The sequence below is a fragment of the Heterodontus francisci genome, chromosome 36, assembly GCF_036365525.1.
Source record: "Heterodontus francisci isolate sHetFra1 chromosome 36, sHetFra1.hap1, whole genome shotgun sequence".
In the NCBI taxonomy this organism is placed as follows: domain Eukaryota; kingdom Metazoa; phylum Chordata; class Chondrichthyes; order Heterodontiformes; family Heterodontidae; genus Heterodontus; species Heterodontus francisci.
In genome coordinates this window covers 3,864,946-3,889,602 of record NC_090406.1, presented here as the reverse complement: position 1 = coordinate 3,889,602, position 24,657 = coordinate 3,864,946, and the positions used below count along the sequence as shown (strand labels likewise).

Sequence of the window (24,657 nt, the reverse complement as noted above, 5' to 3'; positions counted from 1 at the left end):
TACTTTTCAAGATGAAGGATTTTATTTGGAGTTCCTAGCATCTGGTTACATCTTAAGATTGTGCTTTTGTGGCAGTAAATAGCCCATTTGTTACCATGAGGTAAATCAATACATCCAAAATAAAAATGGTTTACATTAAAAAGCTCTTGACTAGGTTTCAACTGTTCCAAAACTAGATATTAAAAGTAATTTACAGCACCCACTGAGAATAGGGGTGTGGCAAACAGGTGAAGTGTAACAGCACTCTCATATTCCAGTGTTCGAGAGGGAGGATTAAACAGCACAGATACATTCAGAATAGCTTAGAGATTGAAATCCAAAAAGTCAGACATATTAAGAGTAACAGAGAGCTTCAGCTATATTACAACACCACTGGCTGCACTTCAAGTAATACTTTTGTAAATTTAATTAACATATCCATTGGTGTGACCATTTAAAATATGGTTCTTGTTGAGGATATTGTTGAGTTTTGCAGTTTTGCAAGGTATAGGCTGAGCAGCAGAGTGACCAGCCATCCGGGTAGTCACAAAGCTTCTTTGCATCTTGTGTTCCAGGAACATGTGGTTCTGAGGAGGAAGGGCCAGACACGCTCTTTAAAAAAAAAATCATTGTTACTGATCACCAGTCAATCCATAGAACCACACCCCCACCCCCAGTAGCCAGTCCTGTATTTGGTACACAATCACCCCCACACCCTCCCCCCACCAAGTCCTACAATAGTACACTGACCCAACATGTTCAGATACATCACTGAGCAAGGGATCACTGAATCAATCGGATATAGATTATTAATTCACCACTTGATCTGTCTACTTGCCTTTGCCCAATAACAAAAGTGAGGGATAGTTTTCATCCCTTTGTAGCTCCTGTGTTGGTTCCTTACCAAGTGAGCCACCTAGTCTAGTCTCATTCCTAATTGCTCCTTTTCTGATCTGTGTGGCGCTACACTGAATGCCACTTTTACCCACAAGGTCTTCATGGAGTCAGTCAACACACTTTACATCTTAAATTCACCACTATTTTTCAATCCCCTTAGAATTTCTCCCTCTACGAAACCTTTAGCTTCACTGGAACAGTAACTAGATTTTTCAAACACCCACCTCAGAATATTTTCAATGCAGGTCCTTTGTCTGAAAAGTGAGTTGATGACAGGACTTCCATCTGGGACCAATGGGGCTTTACAAAGGTAGCTGAGGATTGATAGAACACTGTGGAATGTTTGGAATTCTGGATCCAATTCTGTTTGGAATGTTATCCTTTGGCAAAGCTCAGTCAGGATCACTAGGTCCAGGATAAGAGGACTTGCCAGCAAGGAATCCTAAATAGAATGAGGTTTGAACATAGCAAGATTCTTTTAGTAAGTAAAATACCTCCAGAATGAGGAGCAACAAAATAGTTCAGAGTTAGTGAAAGGGACAGGGTTTACTGATAGTGTATAATCGAAGCATGTGCATAGACTGTTCTTTGAAAGAAATGCCACAAGATCATTTATGTCCAACTCAACAGGCAGATGGAGCTCAGTTTAACATCTCTTCCCAAATAAAAAAGTAAAGCAAAAAAACAAAACAAAAGGGAGCCATCCTGTAGTTGGGAGAGATGGGTGAAAGCAGAACTGTAGGAGAGTCAGTATTGGAATCAGGTTATTAGAACAGAGGCCACCATACCACAGATAATGCACATCCCAGAATTATGAAGGAGTTTGGGGAAAGAGATAGCTGTGCTAACTAAAATGAAAAAGGTGACAAAAATGTCACCCTCTTGAATGGAGAGCATCAACAATGTCAGTTGTGGATTAACTTAGAGTGAAAACAGCATTTTAAAATGTTCTAGAAGTAGGGAAAGTTCCACTACACTAACAGAATTGGAAATTTGAGGATGGGGGGGGGGGGGTGGAGAAAAGGGAAGCAAAAAATGTGTAAAGGCAACCCAGTAGATGTACCATAGGAGGTGCCATTAGACTTATGAAAAGTAATGCACACGTTATTAAAAAAAGGCAATATAATCAAAGAGGAGGACAGGCAAAGGGCAGAAAGCAAAAAAAGATGAAGAGTTGCTTTTTGGATTGGTAGAGTTGACTGTGGTATTTCCCTAGAGCCTGTGTTGGAATCTCTGTCTCCATCATAAAAAGGATTGATTACAGGCACAAGATATTATAGTTTGCTGCTGGTATCGAATTAGGGCCAAATGGTCTACTGCTGCTCCTATTTCTTATGTTCCTATGTAGAGGTCATGATAAACTTAGGACATAGGAAAACACATAGGTTCATGGAACAGGCAGAGAAAAGTTGATGCAGGACACATTGGGAAAAGCAGCAGTGAAGGATAGCATGATTTAATCCTAAAACTTTGCTCCTCAAGATCAGAGGGAGCAGATATAGGACATGTAGGTAGAAAAAAAACATTAAAATGGCAAGCAGGCCTGGATCTTGTACAAAAGGGACAAATGAATACAAAAAACAAAGTTGACTTTGTATTGATTAGAGTACAGTTGTAGTATTGCATGTTGTACTAGGTCCTCCCGGAGTCAGGAAATGAGCCAAAAGGAAACAAAAAAGTTACAGCAAAATAAGTTAACTGGAGCTAATGACACAAAAAGAAAGTTTGAAAAAAAAAAGGAAATCTAAAATGTCAAAATTAGTAAAGGGCATAAATCATGGGGAGGATATTTTCCCCTAGTTGGTGAAAGTAAAAAGGGCAGAAATGTGGAATTAGCATATACTGCAACAGCTGAACAGCAAGTCACAATGGGCCAACTGGCCTCCTCCTGGGATTCCGTTTGAAACTCTGCTCCCATTATCCCCTGTATTGAGCTCAGCAAAACATATTTTGCTGCATGTTGCTCTTTATGTAAAGAGACCATTTATGGGATTTGGGATATTTATAAAATGAGAGTGTTAAATTTAAAAACAATGGAATTGTAACAGATAATTTATGCACAGAAACAAACAAATAAACAAACAGCATCTTGTAATTTCTGGAGGTATTGAAAGTCTTAGAATGAAAAGTCTTTGTTTCTCTCCCCACTGCCCCCCCCTCAAAAGTGCACCCAACCTTGCCCCAAACAAACTGAAATTTGATACATACCTCACAGGTGTTATGGAGGACAATGGTGTTAGTGCCACCCATCATAATCTCTGATGTATATTCATCCATTGCACGTTTGCTATCTCCAACATATGGGACATACTTAATAACAACCTAAGGAAAGCACAAATACACATAGTACCTTAGAAAAAAAAACGAGAAAAAGGGACATTTAGCCCAACACAACTCATTTCTCTACTAACAACTCTTCAGCCTATTTTACCTGAAAATTCAGTCCAGTTATTTATGAAATTTCTTCTGCTATCATACCCAACATCATTTAAAGATTTTATATTTATGACCTCATGTAGTCTCATTTTAAAATAATTCTTCTAGTTCCCATAAATATCCCACTAGGCTACAGAGCGTGTCATAATGGCACAGAAGATGGTCATTAGTCCCATCGAAGTGAGATTGCTCTACAGAACCAGCAGTCAGTCCCATTCCCCCACTATCTCCATAGCCCTGCAAGTTTATTTCCTTCTAGTGCCCATCCAATTTCCTTTAGAAGTTGATTGCCTCTGCACCCTCTCACCTTTCCAAAAGTGTGGTGACCAGAACTGGATGCAATACTGTGGCCTAACCAGAGCTTTAAAGGGTTCAGCATAACTTCCCCGCTCTTGTACTCAATACTGCTATTCATGAAGCCTAAGATCCCATATGTTTGGTCAACTACTCTCGATGTCCTGCTACCTTCAATGCACATGCACCCCCAGACCCACCTCACTCCCTGCACATTCTCCAGAACTGTGCTATATTATCTATATTGACTCTCCCTATCCCTTCTGCCAAAATGCATCACCTCACATTTCTGAGATTGAATTAAGAAAAACAGAGCCTCATCTATGCTAAACATCTATAAATATGAAATTGTCCTCATGCATATTTATTGAAGATTGGTTTGAAATGTTCTCTATTCTTGAAGGGTAGTTTTTATTGAGCAACAGCTCTTTCCCATCTTACCCAAGAGACCATTATTCATGACAGTCTAGTCGATGATCAACAAAATGTCCGACTATGACAACACCACAGCCACACATGAACCTGCCCTCACCCATGTCCAGACAGGTAAATTCCTAGAGTGGAGATAGTGATCAGGAACAGTGGCCAACTTGCCTGCCTCTCAGCTCAGATCAACCACAGTATCACTGGGCCACAGGAAAGCCTAATTGCAAAACCAAAGTCCATGCCCAAAGCACCCAGAATAGGTAGCAGGTTGGTGAGTGTAAGGCAGAGGGAAAAAAACAAACTCAAACAAGAGGTGACAGACATTTGAAATACCAAGTGGAAATAAAAATTTAGATACAACAGATTCAGTTTTATATTAAAAAAACCATAATCAAAGTGTTTCCTGTAAAATTTTTAAACCTGGCATAGTGCTTACAGAGGGACAGACCTCTTAATAGCAAGTCAGAACTGAACCACAATTGGTCACGGAGGGGTAGGGAGAAGAAAGGCAAAAAAAAAAAGGGAGGCCCTTCTCCCTAGTACTTACACAGTGATCTGGTTTCTCAGATGGTTTGTATAAGATAGGATTGGATTGAACCATATCATCCACTACATTACTCTTTGAAATCTCCTTTGATCGGAACTGCTCTGGAGCAGAGAGGTTCTTCCCATCATTGTTGCCCAAGTGATTGTAACTGACAATCGAGACAGTCTGCAAGAAAAAAAATATGCCGAGCACAGTCATTTATTTCTGAAATTAACATAGCAAATTCTTCTTTGGGGCTCTTTCCTCTGCAACGATTAAATTGCAATCTGGATAGCACAAACTGGCAAACAACCAAGTCAGCCTAAAAACTGGCTGGAAGCCATCTACTATTTTAAGCAGTGTGTCATGGCTAATAATGGAAACTACTCGGTACATTAGACAGACCATAAAGGGCCAGCATACAAAAGTAGTAACTGGACAATTTAATTATTAACTTCAACTTCCCAATATCCTTAAACTAATTCCACTACAAGTTGCCCAAGTCTTGGGATAATGTATCCTCCTGTAATGACAGTCACAAAAATTGAAAGACTGACATTGGGAGCTTTAACTTTTATTTAAAACTAGAAGCAAAGAAAAAATTGCAGAGCATGGTTAAAATAATCTGGGCTCAAATCATCTGTTTTTACCAGCCATGATTCCAGAATAAAAAGAAAGGGACAGACAGTCTTATTGCCAGTTAATATCTAGATGGTTATCTGCCCCTCCATTTTTTCTTCCTTTTTAAAAAGGGGTGCAGACTTTGTTGGGACACAGTTGTACAAGCACTGGGAGCGATGGGTACCTTCCCTAATAGCCACTCCATGTGTTGTCATGGTCCACACGATCACAACCAAGCCATATCCTGCTTCTATTGAAGATGAACACACAAGTAGAAGTCACTTAAGAACAAAACAAACAAGAAACTATTGCTGCTTGCTCCTGGGCCAGACAAAAGAAACATGCAGTTCAGTTCTAAGACTCCAAACATCAGCCAATTCAGTGCAAACTAGAGATCAGACCAAATACCTGCTGAAATAGCATTGAGATTCCATGGAATGCTTGATAAATACTAAAGTCCAATAATTGGTACGTGTAACGACTGGATGGCCAAACACATTAAAGAGCTTCTCACCTTTAGCCCAGCACTGACGAGGAAATCTACAAGAACAGATTTGATTTTTGTCTGGCCAGATTTGAAGTCATCACCTCCAATAAACACCTTGCGTTTGATGGCAAGATCAATGGCTCCTGGGACAAAGGTATTCTGTGGAGATCCATTAATGTAGGCACAGCCCTCCAAAATGCTAGCCACGGCAAACATGGACGATGGGGATATCTCCCCTCCATACTGCAAGGAGACAGGACAAGGAAATTAAAGTAAAGGTAATGACAAAGTTACTAATTAGTATTGCACACAAAGCATGCTGACAACTCTTGACTTCACAGGTTCCAGAGGCAGCCAGGTGGCAAGAGGCCAAGAACTTGGTTCATTGGAAGTCAGTGTCTCATTTGTTGGACAGCACACACATTGCCCAGCTAGTTATTTATCGATGACAAATTGTTCCAAGGATGTGGCAAATCACCTCAATTGTCTTCATTAGGTTTTCTGCTGTGTCATTTACTCCAGGAATGACATCACAAAAGCGTTCGGTATTTGCCGTCCACAAAATAATCACTTTGTTGACTCCACTCTTTGCTTTGAAATCCCGGATGTCCTTTCTAATTTGCTCCACCTGGGAAGAGAAATATAAATTTTGCTTAAGGCATTTTATTACCCAAAACTTTTGAAAAAAAAAAGTGTTATCACCAAAAGTCTCCCCCTGGCACCAACCCACCCCCCCCTCCAAAATCAAGAACCAGCTGTCTTCTCCTGGGGATATGTTTCAACAGACACTAGCTGTTACAATCAGATCAGCCATGGTTTTGTTGAACGGCGGAGCAGACTCGAGGGGCCGAGTGGCTTACTCCTCCTAATTTGTATGTTCACACGGTTCTCAAATGACCATTCTTCATATGCACTTATTTCTGAGCAGGTAGTTTGCCTGAAGGGCAACACAGAAGTAAAAGTCCCCACACAATTTCTTTGTTAGGAGTCACTGAATAGTAAAGAGATGCCAGAAGCCTGGCTGAGCTTCCTCTTTGCCTAACTCAGAGGCACCCAGGTCAAGTGCTGCACTGAATGCCACCCTGTCCCAGAGAATAGCCAACACCGCCTCTTCTGGCCATTCCTGGAGAGAATACATTTCAAATAGAGCCAGGCAGCACAGTAAGTGACCCATTCAAGTGCAGCTCAGTGGATGAGTGTCTTGACCCAGATACAATTATTTCTGTACCTGCTCCTTTTTGGAACCTTGGATCACATTATCTGCCCTGTCCTCCTGGTTAGCTGCAATAAATTCTGGAATGTAAACAGAAGGTCGAGGGTGGAACTTTTTCATGTGAGGCTTCAGCTGTTCCTGAAGCTGCCAGTCTAGGACCTGAGCTCGCACCATGGCATCAGAGAGGTTCATGGAGGAGATATCCCAGCCTGGAAAAACACCAAAATTCTCAAACTTAATGCCAAAGTTCAGTGAGGAAAAAGAAAAAGTTGTATACAGAGCCAATGAATTGCTTCTGAGGTGTTGCCACTTAAGTTCAGTCTAGTTGTACATAAACATGAATGTATTGTTAGTTAATCTGTTTGGTGGTGCTGGCAGAGGTATAAATGCTGGCCAGGACATAGAGAACTTTCTGTTGCAACAGTGCCAGACATCTTAGGACTTAGAGATTGAGCCTAATGTTAGTGTCTGATCTGAAAAACACCACCTCCCAACTCAGTACCTCCTCAATATTGGACAGTTGTCAATTTAAACTTGGGCTGACAAGTCCTGGTTCAGCCCCATGAACAGATTTAGACAGGCACATACCACTTAGCAAAAGTGATAGGGATTTCTCATGCATCACACTGTTACTATAGCACAGATACTGTTTGCAGGGAGCTAAACATGTATGCTAGACAAAGTTAGGCTCATGGGGTAGCAGGCAGCTTCCATTATCAGCTTCTGTGACTTCTGGCTGGGGGAGCAGTAGACATGTACTTAATTTTATTCTGCCAAGAAAATCTGAAATGTTTTATAGTTTCTATCACAACTAGATCACCCCAGTTCTTGTATTCAACAGAATTTGTATTACTACCCCTGAAAAACCTCAAAGATCCAATGGTTTCTGGTAGCTACTGCCCTTATAGCTAGCTTGATACCTACCATCAAACACAATGTCATTTGGATTCACTGTGGGCAATAGGTCCTTGAAGGGCACATAAACGTCACCAGCAGGACCAGTCCCAAGGCACACAGTGGAGGCTTGAAACAAGGATCCATAGTAATTAGCAACCTATATGTTGTTTGGAGGGCAAGGGTGGGGAGGAAAGCAAAAAAATTTAAATCAATTTTTAAAACACATCATCTGCAAAAACCTCAAACAAACTGCACCTTAGTAGGCCTATGCAAAGTAATGACAATGACAGTTAATGAGGTGGGGGAGCATCAAAAGTTTGATCTTCTGCCATCTGATATCCACATAAAGGCACTTTCTAGCAGGAATCACTGCATGTGCAGGAACCAGAACCCTGTCAGACTTTCTGCTCTCGATCCAGAGCTTTCACTAAATATGGCTCAACTGGGCATTAATCAAAAAGTCTAGACCATCTGTTTATGTAGCTTAGTGTTATACATGATGGCACTTTACAGAGCCATTGGGTTGGGGGTGGGGGGGGGGGGAGGAAACATGCAATTTTTAAAAAATATAAAGTATTTAAGCATCAAATTATACACCAACTAATTTAAAGCATAATTAGGTAACAGATTCCCTAATACCACCTATTGTGCTTAGTTGATACCTTGCGTGCTGAACTGGAAACAGGGTCAAAGTCTATGTAGAAACACAGCTGCAGTCAGCTCAATCCATCACTGCTTGCTAGTTTAGGTTCTCAGCAGCTCTACCTTGAGAAACATTTCAATATGAAAATGCTTCCAAATTTTTTTCCATCCTCTAAATTCCATCTACATTCTTAGAGAGAGAAACAAGCAGTAAGATCAAGTGTTGCAAGAAACAACCAACCTTCTCGCCCGTTTTGGTCATCCAGGAAAGTCCCAACTTGTTGGACAGAACTGCTGCAGTAACTGTGGTTCCGTTGTTACCACCCCATCCAACCAGCATCACACCAAGTTTCGGCACCTTTCTCTCTGTGCGGAAGGTGAATTTGGTAGAACGTGGTTTCACCTAGTCAGAGCCCAACACAAATACAGATCATTTAAAACAATCCCAAACAATCATTTACTTCAAGGCATCACCAGGGGAGTAACAGAGGCTTGCCAACTGGCTTTGGAATGGAGTTCAGAGTTAACTTTTGCCCCCTCCTGGACACAGTTCAACTCTAGAAGGAAGGCTCAACGAAGTTGATACAGCAACTACGTGCAAAATCCTTCCACGACCTGCTCAGTTGAGCAGCAATGAAAGTGCAACCTCGGGTGAAAAATAAATGCAATACTATGGAGGGCATAGTAAACCCAGATAGCACTGCAGACATACCAAGTGAGGTGGAAGGGAAATCCAGATAACACAAACAAAAAAAAAAAATGCCTTTTAGGAAATCCAGGCAACAGGGTACACTGAAGGGATGCAAAAAAAAAAATACTTCATCCCACATTGTGGGAGTGATTATAAATAACCTTTACACATCTTAGGGGAGGGAGGAGACAGAAAAATCTACAACAATCCCAGCTAACATACACATGCACATTGCAGGAGGACCCCAAAAGAATAAAGCTAAACAATGCATAGTTGGAGTCTCTACCAAGCCCATCTAACATTATGCACATGGTGCACTTTGAAGGTGGAAAGTCAATGCAATCAATATTTCTCTCGTAATGCACATTCATCTGATAAGACCTCTCATATTGAAGGGCTCCCTAATAATGCTTAAAAACTAGAAATATTGCAGAAAAGATCTCACCCATTGCTACCATAACATATTCAGACACGGGTTTATGATCCTGTCACCTTAACGTTCGGGATCGAATTGCTTTATTTTACCTAGAAATGTCACAAGCAACATTAACCACAACAGGACAGGTGCTTAATAAGTTTAAACCAGCCATATACAACAGGAAAATATAACACTGAACCATCATTTGGTTTGCAGAACCATTATGCAAAGAAACACTGGCATAAAAACACCCAAGCTGCTCCAAGTGGCTTTTCACTGGTGATCATTTCCTATTTTGGTTGGGACCAAAACATCAAAAATCATGAAAAAGAATTGCTTCTGTTCAACTGAACGCTCATGCAGGGGAAGCATAGTTCAGTCTTCCTTCAAACTGCAAAAATCTCCAATGCATCTTTACTAGATAGGCCAAAACATGTAAATTTATAATAAAACGCTGATCAAGAGGTCTCTTGTCTGTATGGGGGGAAAAACGAGATAGAAAGCAAGGCAATGTGTGATCTAATGGTTTTGGGAGAAGCAATCCTGCCTCCTCCCAGAGGGACACAATTTCATGTCCACAACTCAACTCCCTCATGTCTGAAGTATTAACAAACCCAATATGCTTCAAACAGGCTATCGATATGCCATCAAAGCAAGTAAAAATCAAAAAGGAATCCAAGGAGGCACTACCTGGATGATTAATTACACGTTTGCCAAAAAGGGAAAGGACTGCTTTGATCCTAGGCATTCTTCAAAGAAGCTGGCCTGAAGTGATCAGCCATGTTAGGACATGTAATTCCCAGTTTTGCCAGTGTATATTTACATTGAGTCCTCCCATTGGTACAGTGGAGCAGAAACATCCAAAGTACATTCAACAGTTCAGTCAAAAAATATCCAAACTGCACAGCAACATCTTGGACTATCATTTTCAGAATAGTTTAAAACTACCACATGTCAAGCATTATATTGCTGAGTTGCTGAAATTATTACACAAGTTTAAAAATGAAGACTTGTGAATCAATTCAACTTTCCATTCTAGCCGAGTACCAAAAGTTTAGCAGTGTGGCAGTCTCCACCTGAGAAGACAGCAGTGTGGGGTGGGAAGCCTGTGCAATACCATGGTAAAACAGCAATGGTCAACTACCCTCCTTCACAGAATTCATAGGGTTGTAAATTGAAGAACACTGGGAGATGTAGGTCTGCTTACAGACAATGTCTATGGCTGAAAAAATTGGGAGATTAGGAAGGGAGTCCAAATTTTAACAGCCTGCACCAAGACTGTGCAAGAAAGAAAACTTACTTTCCCTTTTCCACAGTGTCATGTCGCTCAAAGGAGGGAGGGGGTCAACAAACACCAATATTTTCTTTCCATGCACAGTCTGGTCTCTGTTTAAATCTTCTGGTGAGAACCAGGCTAAATGCAATAAGTTGAGGGAAGGTGAAGAGGAAAATAAGACAATAGAATGGCAGTCAACATAAAAAGGGAACCCAAAAATCTTCTATCAAGATGTAAATAGTAAGCAAGTAGTAAGAGGTGGAGGGGAGCCTATTAGGGAGAAAGAGGGTATTATATGCTTAGCAATACAGGGAAAAGCTAGAATACTTGGTAGCAGTGTTTACTAAAGAGGAATCTGAAAATATTAGTAGAAGCAAGGAGAATAGAGGCAACAGATAGGGAAATAAAAATTGAGGGAGGTGGTGGGGGTGGAGATAGCAGAAGGTCTGGTCATAAATCTTCCAATCTTCCTTAAATATGGGGGAGGTATCAGGATTAGAGTGTGGCAATTTTTTTTTTTCTTTCATGGGATGTGGGCATCGCTGGCAAGGCCAGTATTTGTTGCCCATCCCCAATTTCCCTTGACATTGAATGCCTTGCTAGGCCATTTCAGAGGGCAGTTAAAAAAGTCAACCACATTGCTGCGCGTCTGGAGTCAAATGTAGGCCAGACCAGATAAGGACAGCAGATTTCCTTCCCTTAAAGGACATTAGGGCCCTATTTCTAGAAAGGGTGCAAGGACAGTCCTAGCAGCTACAGGCTAGTAGGTTTATCAGTGGTGGGCAAGGTTTTAGAAGCAACAAGTTGGGGCCAGGGGGGTGGGTGGAAAAAGCAGCACGTGGACAGGTTTGAGTTAAATTAAGAGGAACCATCACATTTGTAAAAAGCAGATCACGCTTAAATCTAATTTAAAAATTTTTGATGAAGGGATGTTAAACTTTATGAAAGCATTTGATAAACTAACACATAAAAGGCTGGTTAACAAAACTGAGGCTTATGGAATAGGAGGGTCAGTGTCCAATTGGATTTTTAAAAAATTGGCTTAAGGACAGAAAACAACCAGTTGTGGTAAATGGTTGTTTTCAGAACAGAGAATGATAGACACAGTGGTGTTCCCCAGGTGTCAGTGCTAGGACCACTGCTTTTTTGGCTATATATAAAAAATGACTTGGATCTTGGAACACAGTAGAATGCCAAAATTTGCTGATGTAACCAATGGTGAAGATGATATGAACCGACCGCAACAGGACATAGATGGGCTAGCAGAATGGGCAGACAGAATTGAATACAGACCAGTGTGAGGTGATCAATTTTGGCAGAAGGGATAATAGGAGGCAATATAGACTTAAGAATGTGCAGGAACAGAGGGACCTGTGGGTTCATGTGCATAGATCTTTGTGGTGGCAGTACATTTGACAGCACAGTTAGCAAAGCATATGGGATCTTGAGCTTCATAGGAGGAATGGAGTATAAAAGCAGGGAAGTTATGCTGAACCTTTATAAAAGGATCTGGTTAGGCCTCAACTAGAGTATTGCATCCAGTTCTGATCACCACACAATAGGGAGGTGGTGAGGGTCCTCAAGAGGTGCAGCATAGATTTACCAAAATGGTTCCAAGGATGAGGGATTTTAGTTACAAGGTTAGGTTGTAAAACCTGGAGTTGTTCTCCCTGGAGCAAAGGAAACTGAGGGAGGACTTGATAGAGGTGTACAAGATTATAACAGGCTTAGATAAGTTTGACGAGGGGGGGGGAAAAAAAAAGTGTTCCCATTAACTGATGGTACATGGACTAGGGACACAGATTGAAAGTTTTCATTAAGAGAAGCAGGGGGGGGAAAAAATGTGAGGAAGAATGACTTTTCTTTTAAAAATATATAAAACGCAGTGATGGCAATGACCTGGAACTCACTGCCCACAAGGGCGGCGGGAGCAGCGGCAATGATTTCAAAGGAAATTGGATTGGCACATGAAGGAAATAAACTTGTAGGGCCAAAGGGATTGAGTAGGGGAGTGGAACGGACTGGATTGCTCCGCAAAGCTGGCATGGATTTGATGGGCCAAATGGCCTCCTTCTATGCTGTAAAAGGACTATGATGGTGGAGATCAGAAATCTATCCCATAAGGACATGCAGCCATAAACCATTTTGTTAAAATACTTTAGGGGAAAAAAGTTGCACGGCTATGATAAAGAACAGGGGAGGGGGAATTAGTTCGATAACTTTCAAAAGAGCTGACACAGGTTCGATAGGCTGAATGGCCTCTTCCTGTGCTATAAGATTCTATGATTCTGCTCCAAAACAGCACGCTGCAAAATCAAATCTCTAGCACAGTAATATTTAATGCCCTCACCCACAAGTAACAGTGGATTTCCAGACAATTCTTCCACTTGAGATCACCAGGATCACACTGAAAAAGAAAAGTGTATCTGATCCTCAAACTAATATCAGCATTGTCAGTGATATCAAGAGACAAGCAGATAATATCCACATCACATTCTTCATGATGTATTCTTAACCTGATTTTAGTTTCAGGTTCTATATACAAAAGGACTATAATTTGTGCTAAACCATTACTATATTGATATCAATGCAGCCCTTCCACCAGCCCACCCCCATCTAACAGATGGAAAAAGGTCTTTCTCATCCTTCTTTCCTATATAGGGAGAGATTTTTTTGTTGCAAAATATTAATACAATAAATTTTTACCCAGAGCACAAGTCGTTTTTAAAAAAGTGAATTTTGTACCCTACTTTTAATGGGGCACAAATCCAGATTGTAGCTTCCAGTACCTCACCCAAGTGACAATGCTTATTGTAGTTTGCACACTAAGCAATCAGGATATTCAACTGTGGGAGCATTACAGCTGAGCTTCATGCCAGCTTCACCCAACATTGAAAAAAAAAGTGCACCTACCAGCAAGGAGGTCACTGGACACAAGTAGGAAATCCAACTAACTTCACTTACCCCTATCCTAAAGAAGCGAACACCAAATCAATGTCCTCATTACCAAATTAACTACATACAATGAAAACTGAAGCTGGGACCTAGAGTTCTTTTGATAATAAAAATATGCTTTAGGAAGTTACCAACTATCTGCCTCATACGTCCATTCCCTGCTGCTTGCTCTCACAGCAAGGCCACTGACAAAAGCACCCTCTAACATGAGAAAGTAAATAAGGACATGAGCAAGAAAAAGGCTGCCAGTCAGATTTCAGGTTTACAGGACTGAGGTGAATAGAGCAGGGATTGGACAAAAGCAACAAAAAAAAAAAGTTAACAACCCGCAAAGACTGGGCTATTTTCATTTGGGCAAAGTTGGAAAGAAAGTGACAAAAACAGGCAACATACATATGGGATCATATGGTCCAATTTTACTGAAAGAAAGAATTAAAAAGCAACAAATACCATCTGAAAATTAATAGCACCCGAGTGGAGATTTAATTGTTCAACCACAGATTTCCTTCAAGTCCCACAGCCAAGTCTTATCACATGTTGTGCATTGGGTTGTTATTGCATCTAGTCTCATGCATACGAGATGGAATCTGCACTTAATAGCCTAGACATTACTGGTGCTGCTCAGCACAATAAGCTCCCTGACCCTGCTAACAATATTAATTTGACTTTGCACAGCTCTAGAAACTTTAGCTACTAATTAAATCTTGTGTACAAAAGAACCATACTGAGCCAGAGACATTACCATGCTGCTTACCTCCCAGCACCATTAACTTCACCAGCAGTCATTAGTCAGAAAACAGACACCTTACCTTAAATAATCCATTCTCTTCGTAGACCTGCGTAGTCTGGTATGGATATTTTGCCTCAATATATTCCTTGGTGTAAGTCACATCTGGACTCTCAATAGTAAACTTCTCAGCCATCCTGAACTGTAGAGAAATCCTAAAAAAAAAAAAAGAGAGGCACATGAAGGAGGGCTTTGGGAAAAGGAGAGAAAACAAAATAAAAGACAAAACAGAATTTAACTGCAGAAACTGGCATGTGGCACCAATGCCACCCAGTTCTCTAGTTTAAGGTTCATTCTGGGACCAGCTCTTTTAAGTGCTTATATTTTTCTGAAAAGTGGTCATAAGCAAGTGAATGTCATTCAAAACAGGAATCCAGGTAGTGGTGCCCTATCAGCTCAGTACAGAACTGGATTTCAAGCATTTAATCTAAGTCCTGGGCTCACTCAAGCATGCAAGCTCCTGTTATCAACCAATGCTGCTGGAAGGCTCCAGATTTAGAGCTAAAGATTAGACTTGTTCTACAATTTCTTCAAGCAACTGGCAAAAAGAGCAGTATTGGAAATGTGTAAACAGGTCACCTGCCTGTCCTCTAGCTGAGTGTGTAGCCCTGTAAGACTTGTTAGAGAGAAATAAAAAGAAAATATTTTCCAGACCTTGCATTTTCCTCATGATCGTCACTCCTTGTTCAGACCACTCAAATTTTCTGCTCTTTCATTCCTGGAGCCATGTCTCTGCACCAGTCTTTTTAAAAACGAGATTTAGGTTTATTGTACACTTGTGTGCAAGCAGAAGCCCATCCAGGGTCCTAACAAGGTCTGTAGTTTAACTCAGTTTTAAGCAGCACAGATTACTTAACACACCTTAAATGCTGGTAATCTGCTACTGCCCACAGTGCCTCTCAGACATCATCTCAGGGTTGTGTGGCAAAGGTAGCAAAGGTAAAACGTGATATACTTAATCCTAACACTTGTGCAACTACACTGGTCTAGAGAGTTATAAAGCTCTGGATAGAGGGCACCGATAAAGACCATTGTGTAGTGTAAATACAATATAGAGACACTACAGAGCATAATGTGGTCTTGAAGGTTTAAAGAGTTCTTAGCTCAGCAATCCAGTTATTCTGGACTGTATTGAGCCACAGATTTTACATGATTTATGAATTTAGCACCAGTTCCCTAGGTTATACACACAAACACATGGCAGTGACTATCCAATGAATGAGAGATTATCTAGAAAAACTGAAGTTATGCACATCGCTGACTCGTCACACCATGCAAATGTATGAGGGAAGAGAAAAAAAAAAAAAGTTGTCAGTCATGCTGGACAGGCCATCCCAGTCACAAGGTTCATACTGGAACAGGATCCAGCACCAGCAAATCTGTAAAACATTGGGAGAATCTATGCGGTAAAGCAACTGTTTAAATGTCAAGTTATTTAGAATCTTGTAAATAAAAACAAGATTGAAGGTAGCTTGGTGTTCCAACATGCTGCAGCATGGTTTTAGCAGCTTGCACCTATATTCATCCATATGTTCAGATGGACATTTCCTCAGAACACTGCAGAAAGAAAGAATCAGCTGTAGCATTAGCAGTAACATTTGACATCTCAAACTACAAAACAGCAATGGTAGATGTCTAAAAATAGGATCTTATTCAGGAAATTGGTAGGAGGGTGGGGATAAATAATCAAGGGAGAATGAAACGGATCACGAAACAAAAACACAAATTGGCAGTCATGCTGCCTACAACATTTCAAGAAGTACTTTCACTGTAAATGCACTTTTGGAGTCCCAAGGTTGTGAAAGGCACCATCTAAACGCTAGTTCTTTCTTTCGGGCAGGGGACAGATGGAAACAAATGTATAGCTCCCAATTTACATTTTGGGAATTCCTAAAGATGCAACTCAGGTGAACTATTCAGCCCTTGAAGCCTGCTCCACCATTCTATTAGATCATAGCTGATCTGGAGAGGAAGATGGCAGCCTTCACAAAGCCCACTTTGTTAAGTGAGCAATCATGAGTAACGTCATCAACACAGTATCCAAATATTGATTAACAGTCTCCCAGTCTTCAGAGCGACGACTCAAGCACAACAGCTGTCTTCGGGGCCAAACATGCTAGATGAGTACTGGAACAAGAACCTTCCACGCAATATTGAGAACTTTCCTGAGTAAAATGCAAATATCTTGCAAACATATTCAGGATGCACAACACTGACATCTTCACACTGCATGAAACCACATTTCCAATCACCAAAATACCAGCTGCTACTGCATCCATGGATACAACCCCTCAACTAGCCACAATCACCCAAAATACAGCCTGGCCATATTGTGAAGAACACCATCATACATTACCAACATTTACAAAGTTAGTGCTCCCAAGTGCACCAATCACAGCCCTATACATTGGACTATAGCAACATCCACCACAATTAGTGGAGCTATGGAGCAGATAGCGAAGACCTCAGTGTCTGCAGAAGAGCTCTGCAACTGATCTTTCTCTGATCCCAAACAGAGAGCAACTTTCCATTCTGTTAACCCAGATCACAGCATTTTCAAAGATCAAAGCAGAAGCAGGTGTCATACACCCCACAAAATTCTCTCCAACGTCCACAACAGCCAACGTGGCCATTATCAAACTCTCCATGATTTTTGAAACGAGCGGTGGAACCTGGCCAGAGACAGCTATAAGGAAGCCAAAAAAGTGGTGATCAGAGTCCCTGTGGCACAGAAATGTTATCAATTCATTATCTTCCTTACTACCACAAGGAGCATCATTGAAGATCCAGAACAGACTATAGAATGTACAATGACTCAATGCACAATTCACAAATACAAAAGAGGCATCACAGCAATATACTACTTCAGAGGCAAAATTATTGTTGCTGCTTACATCAGCCACAAGAACGTGATGGCTGATCTGTACCTCAGCTCCATTTAACCACTTTTTCTCCCTTTCCTTTCATACCCTTATCAAACAAAAATCTAATGACCTCAATCTTGACAGTTCCAACTGACCCCCAGCATCCACAGCCTTTCTAGGGAAGGGAAAATTCCACATTTCCAGTACCCTTAGAGAACTGCTCCCCAATTTTACTAGCTCTAATTTTATTATGCCATTATGTTCTGGATTCCAAAACAAATTCCATTTATATAGCACCTTTCACAACCTCAGAACATCCCAAGCACTTTATATCCAATAAAGTACTTTTTGAAATGTAGTCACTGTTGTTGGAAGCACAGCAGCCAATCTACAAACAAGGTCACACAAACAGATAAATGACCAGATAATCTGCTTTATTTTGGCAATATTGGCTGTGGGATTTTTACCTCCACCCTAAAGACCAGACAGAACCTCAATATAATGTTCATCTGAAAGTACAGCATTCCCTCAGTTCTAGCATTGGGAGAGTCAGTCTGGATTACGCGTATTGAAGCTTGGTCAGGCCACACCCAGAGTATGGCATTCAATTCTGGTCACTATTATTAAAGAAAAGGATAGAGAGGCACTGTAGAGGGTACAAAAATGATTTACAAGGATGATAACAGAAATGAGAGGATATACCCATGAGGAGAGGATGAATAGACTGGGTCCCTTTTGAAAAGAGAAGGCTGAGGCGTGATAAAGGTTTTTATAATTTTGAAAGGTTTTGACAGAATTTTCACTTGTGGGGAAGAGAAAAGCTAGAGGGCACCAGTGTAAGACAGTCACCAAGAAATCAAATTGGGATTTCAGGAGAAACTTTACCTAGAGCGTGGTGAGAATGCAGAACTCACTACCACAGGCAATGGTCGAGTTGAACAGCACAGATGCATTTAAGGAGAAGCTAGATAAACACTGAAGGAAGGAATAAGGGGTTATGCTGACATAGTTAGATGAACAAAGGCAGGAGGCGGCTTAAGCAGAGCATAAATGCCAGCATGAGCTGGTTGGGTCAAATGGCCTGTGTGGGATTTGAACCCAGCAAATCCTCAACATTTTACACATCTTAACTAGAGCATCCCTCAATCTTCAAAGCTCAGGTGAATATATACAACCTGTCCACAATCTAACCCCAAGAAAAGGAAGACGTGCATTTATATAGAAATTTTCATGACAACTGGACATCTCAAAGCACTTTACAGTCAACGTCACTTACTATTTCAATAGCCCCCCCACTCATAGCCACATATCTGTCCTGGGCTTGCTGCAGTGTTCCAGTGAACATCAACGCAAGCTCGAGGAACAGCATCTCATTTACTGATCAGGCATGCTACAGTCTAACGGACTGAACGTGGAGTTCAATAATTTAAGAGCATGACTGGTCCCTCTTTTTTTTTTCAAAGTTTGCTTCATCATTCATTTTTTTAAACCATGTGCCTGCCCAGTTTTTTTTCACATTTATGCTTTTGGCCAGGGCTGTTCATTATTCTGTCATTTAACACCCTCTCTGCACAAACACTTTGTCCTTCACCACACCATTAGCACACCCTTTGCTCAATGACCTTCTGGTCAGTTATTCTCTGTGACCATCTGCCCAATCAACACCTTCCCTCGTGTTGTCTTTTGCCCCAGTCCCACTTTATTTGCTTAAAACCTATTACATTTCTAACCTTTGCCAGTTCTGATGAAGGGTCACTGACCTGAAACATTAACTCTGCTTCTCTCTCCACAGATGCTGCCAGACCTGCTGAGCATTTCCAGCACTTTTTTGTTTTTAATTATAGTCAATGAAGTGTTTTTGAAGTGCAGTTATGTTGTAATGTAGGAGGAAGTGGCAACCAATTTACACACAGCAAACTCCCACAAACAGTAATGTGGTAATGACCAGATAATCTGTTTCTGTGATGTTGATTGCAGGATCAGTATTGGTCAGAACACCAGGGATAACTTCCCTTCAAAATACTGTCATGGGATCTTTTACAGGCAAATGGGGCCTCAGTTTATCATTTCATCCAAATGACAGTGCCCTGCTCCCTCAGTATTGCACTGGAGAGAGTCAGCCTAGATTTTTGTGCTCAAGCCCTGGAGTGGGACTTGAACCCGGAACCTTGTGACTCGGAGGCAAGAGAGAGCTGCATCTCTGGGATCACCAATGCCCCCTCCAATAAACACCCTGTGCTCCCATTGCTCAAACTCCCTCCACTGTCCCCCGCGCCGAGCCTCGCCTCCTGACCGGGCGGCAAGTTTAGATGCCATGGCGCCGTTGCCATTTGAACTTTCGAGGCCACTCACGGTTAACGCGCGCGATAGCCGGCGCATGCGCACTCGCCACCTCCCAGCCACGCGCGCGCCAAGCATGAGCATGCGCACCGGCGCCGGTTTTTGACAGCCCAGTGGCAGGCGGCTGACCGAGCACGGGTGGAGGGAGACACCCAGTCCGAAGGATCGCCAGACGGGGGCGGGGGCCCCTTCATCCCGCTGACAGATAAGAGCAAAGCGGCCCTGCTCGCATGGGGAGCGCCGCGAAGACCTATCAGTTTTCCCTCTGAGGGAAGCTCCCTCTCTAAAATCATGGCCGTCTCCGGCTGGAGTATTACCGGCTCTGTGTATCTGTATCGCTGCCGCCGTCTCTGTTTAGTCGCTTGATCCGCGAACTCTTGGATTACCTCAGTGTCTTAGCGTTATACTGCTCCGACCGTACCTCACCGACTGTGCACGCCCGGCTCCGCTCCTTTAATATAAATCCTGAACACTGGTTGCCATAGTTACGGCCGGACCAGTCAGCGTTGCCAGTGGGCGGAGCCGAGATTAGCCCACTTAAAGGGACAGTGACCTCTCATTTTTCTGCCTTGTAAGCAAATAATCCACCTGAACCCAACTGCAATTTGGAAACAGAAGTAAACAGTCTTTTATGGGAGGAGCAGAATTAGTTGTATTTTTCCAAGGCCAACCTCAATGCGTATAATCTGATCCAACAAAACATTGTAAGCTTGTTAAACACTTCAGTTTATCTGAAGGGTGTTTAATTTATAACTAGACAAAGAAAAACTTGGGAGATGCAAAGGGAAAGAACAGAACATTCTAGAAATTCTGTAAGTTTCCATCATCTCCTTTCTGTGAGTACAACATAGTGCCATCAAATTGCAACATAACTACAAAAAGAACATAAGAAATAGGAGCAGGAATAGGCCATATGGCCTCTCGAGCCTACTCTGCCATTAAAATAAGATCATGGCTGATCTGATCTGATCTTGGCTTCAATTCCACTTTCTTGACTCTTCCCCAAAACCCTTGATTCCCCGATCGTTCAAAAAATCTGTCTATCTCAGCCTTAATTCAATGACGCAGCTCTCTGGGGTAGAAAATTCCAAGTATTCACAACCCTATGCGAAAAGAAGTTCCTCCTCATCTCTGTCTTAAATTATTCTGAAAATATGCTCCCTAGTTCTAGATTCCCCCACAAAGCAAAACATCCTTTCAGCATCTACCCTGTCAAGCCTCCTTGGGGGCTTCTAACTTCTAGCATCATCTGGTCATAATTTCCTGAACAGATATCTTCTCTGCAAAATGCTGTGCATGGTGCAAATCTGAAATAAAGACAGAAAATGGTAGTAATATTCAGCAGGTCTGGCACATCTGTGGAGAGAGAAACAAAGTTAAATGCAGAACAAAGAAGGTGAATAAGGTAAAAGATAAACGGAGCAAAGAGCAGAACCTCTTCACAGTGGGTATTCCTGAGAGAGAAGTGGCAGTGAATTAAACACAAATACAACAGCAACAATGGGAGAGATCAGGGTGGGCATTTTCTTCTGGTTACTATGCATAATGTGTATCTCAACACAGTTGGGCTTGATTGTGATGATTTCAGTGGTTGAATAGCATGTTTGCACTCAGTCTCGCACAGGAGGATTGTCCTTTGATGCAAAATATTGGATAGACCAACAGCCCAAAGTAAGTTACAGCAATGAGAACAGGAGGAATCAAAGCTGGTTTGTTGAACTTGAGGCATGCCAGATAGGAAAAGAACAACTGGTCCATCCAGTCAGCCCATACTGGTTTTATCGTTACCTTATCCATCAAAATCCAGATATTCCCTACCCACCGAGAGCCAGTCCCCTGGGAGAGATAAAAGATTAAAAATACAAGACAATTAGGGAATAACATTCTGGAAAATTCATCTCCGACCCCTTTAAACTATTGAAGACTAGTCCAGGAAATCACATTGACCCTGACTTAGGATACAGGACAGAGCAAATTACCAGTGCCACCAGAAAACTCCATTCACTTTTTTTAATGCTGCTAAAAAGTGCTTGTGGTATTAGATATACTAGTTCGATATTAATTATATTAATACTAAACTACAACACCGGCACTTACTCAGCAACAAAAAATGTTTGCAAAAATTAAACTGCTTTCCCTTTAATACCACTTCTCTCCCATTTGCTGTTCCATTTTCCGTGTTAACTTTATTGGTAAATAATGTACATCATACTAATTAAAAAACAGATACTCTACAAACTGTTGGCTATATTTGTTAACAGACTTTAAGAAATTTCAATTTGAAAACAACAAGACAGTTGTTTCAAAAACAAAAAGTGCTGGAAATACTAAGCAGGTCTGGCAGCATCTGTGAAGAGAGAAGCAAAGTTAATGTTTCAGGTGTGTGACCTTTCATCAGAACTGGCAAAGGTTAGAAAAGAATTAGGTTTTAAGCCAGTGAAGGGGAGGAGGGTGGGGGAAGAGAACAAAAGTGTTTGCTCGGGCAGGAGACATTAAATAACAAAGCTGGCTGGGACAAAGGAAAACCGTGTGTTAATGCTTGTGGTGAAAGACAAGGCATCAGTTCCAGAGAGACTGTTAATTGCGAAATAATGAGCAGCTCTGACTACATGCAAAACAGGCACATGGGTAAAAAATAAAATATTTTAAAAAGGGCCAGTCATGCTCTGAAGTCATTGAACTCTATGTTCAGTCGACAAGGCTTTGGAGTGCCTAATTGAAAGATCAGGTGCTGCTCCTCGAGCTTGTGTTGATGTTCACGAGAACACTGGAGCAGACCAAAGACAGAAATGTTGGCATGAGAACAGGGGGGAGTGTTGAAATGGCAAACAACCGGAAGCTCAGGGACATTGACACTGGGAAGTTCCGAGGAACAAAGGGACCTTGGCGTGTTTGTCCATAGATCTCTGAAGGCAGAAGGGCAGGTTAATAGAGTGGTGAAAAAGGCATATGGGACACTTGCCTTTATCAATCGAGGCATAGATTACAAAACCAAGGAGGTCATGTTGGAGTTGTACAGAACTTTGGTAAGGCCACAGCTGGAGGAGTACTGTGTGCAGTTCTGGTCACCACATTATAGGAAGGATGTGATTGCATTGGAGGGGGTGCAGAGGCGATTCAACAGGATGGTGCCTGGGATGGAACATTTAAGCTATGAAGAGAGGTTGGATAGGCTTGGGTTGTTTTCGCTGGAGCAGAGAAGACTGAGGGGTGACCTGATCGAGGTGTACAAGATTATGAGGCGTATGGACAGGGTGGATAGGGAGCAGCTGTTCCCCTTAGTTGAAGGGTCAGTTACGAGGGGTCACAAGTTTAAGGTGAGGGGCAGGAGGTTTAAGGGGGATTTGAGGAAGAACTTTTTTACCCAGAGGGTGGTGACGATCTGGAATGCCCTGCCTGGGAGGGTGGTAGAGGCAGGTTGCCTCACATCCTTTAAAAAGTACCTGGATGAGCACTTGGCACGTCATAACATTCAAGGCTATGGGCCAAGTGCGGGCAAACGGGATTAGGTAGACAGGTCAGGTGTTTTAATGCATCGGTGCAGACTTGATGGGCTGAAGGGCCTCTTCTGCACCGTATAATTCTGTGATTCTGTCGGACTGAGCGGAGGTGTGCCCCATCCCCACATCGTCACTGCCATGGAGGAGGAAGCCATGGAAAGCGAAAGGTTGGCCCCGCAGGAGCAAGTCAGGGAGGAAAGATGGGCATACCCGGTGGAGAGGGTGAAAAGATATTGCCATCTGTAGATGAAGGGTTGGAATGCACTCCTCCCCCTACGACAGTATGCCAAAGACTCAGCTGCATTTGGAAGCCTCAGTGTTGCAGAGGCTTCTGCTCTCAAAGGCTTGTTCCCAGGATCTCTTCTTGTGTCTCCCACAGGTTCTGATGTGAAGGGAGAATGCCTGAGTCCTGTGATGGCATTGGAGCCCTCGCAAGAAATCAAGACAACAGAACCAGCACCATCATATCTTACAAGCGTACCCTCCACTGGCACAGATATACTCACATTGGTGGGTCCTCGCGCACAATTAGAAAGGATGGCACAGGATGAAGAGCACAGCAGTAGTGAGCAGGAGGGGTGAGAGAGGCAGAGGCAGCTGTGGGTAGTCCTCCTTGGAGGAAGGAGGACAGACACAGCTATGCTCAAGTGGACGCAGATGCAGGGCCTCGGGAAACACAAGAAAGAAGACTCCACTTAGACCAGCAGCAACAGTTGTGTACCACATGTCAGAGTTCCCTGAGGCAGTGCAGGGTCATCGGCTGAGAATGGAGAGTCCATTCAGCTCATGTGCGCCACCATGGCTCAGGACTTTGAACACATGAGCTCCTCCATTGAGACAGTGGCCATCTGCAGCAGCACTCGGAGTGTCATAGAGTCATATGTCCATGCCAGCCATCAAGCACCTATCTATTGTAGTCCCATTTTCCAGCACTTGGCCCATAGCCTTGTATGCTATGGCATTTCAAGTGCTCATCTAAATACTTCTTAAATGTTGGGAGATAGAGCATGGCTATCCGACCCGACCTGAAACTGACAGGACCTGACGACATGTGTCGGGTTCGGGTCAGGTCGCTCTTTCGGGTCCGGCATTCGGGCTCGGGTCGGGTCAGGCCGGGTCGGACAGATCTATCACCACCTCTGGTATGTTGCTCCAATGTTAATGTACTTTTTGGACTTGAAAGGTTGTCTCGTTACAGTTTTTTTAAGCATGTGCAGATAAGCAACAAAGTGAAAAATGGAAGCTAGCCTAACTGATGGTCGGGTTGGGTCGGGTCGGGTCGGGCGCGGGAAAAAAATGAAAGGACTCGGGCCAGGTCGGGCTCGGGTCGGATGTGGTTCTGTCGGACTCGGGTTGGGTTTCATTTGCAAACCCGAGCCGGCCTTTATTGTGAAGGTTCCTGCCTCTA

General features: G+C 42.3%; 1 protein-coding gene across 4 annotated transcripts; it reads right to left on the bottom strand.

The window, feature by feature from the left end:
• Window positions 1-20,219, bottom strand: LOC137351513 (inositol-3-phosphate synthase 1-A-like). 4 transcript variants are annotated; one of them, XM_068015980.1, is made up of 12 exons: window positions 20,067-20,192; window positions 15,200-15,287; window positions 14,568-14,700; window positions 8,660-8,821; window positions 7,804-7,933; window positions 6,895-7,088; window positions 6,145-6,294; window positions 5,694-5,909; window positions 4,580-4,744; window positions 3,085-3,198; window positions 1,101-1,318; window positions 1-591 (listed from the first exon to the last, which is right to left on the bottom strand). In XM_068015980.1, exons 3-12 carry the CDS (start codon window positions 14,679-14,681, stop codon window positions 405-407), a joined length of 1,650 nt encoding a protein of 549 aa, XP_067872081.1. In that variant the 5' UTR covers window positions 14,682-14,700; window positions 15,200-15,287; window positions 20,067-20,192; the 3' UTR covers window positions 1-404. The 4 variants fall into 4 exon arrangements, with proteins under 4 accessions (XP_067872081.1, XP_067872083.1, XP_067872080.1 ...); XM_068015982.1 differs by lacking the exon at window positions 15,200-15,287 and having other exon boundaries at window positions 20,136-20,219; XM_068015979.1 differs by lacking the exon at window positions 15,200-15,287.
• Between the last annotated feature and the right edge of the window lie 4,438 nt (window positions 20,220-24,657).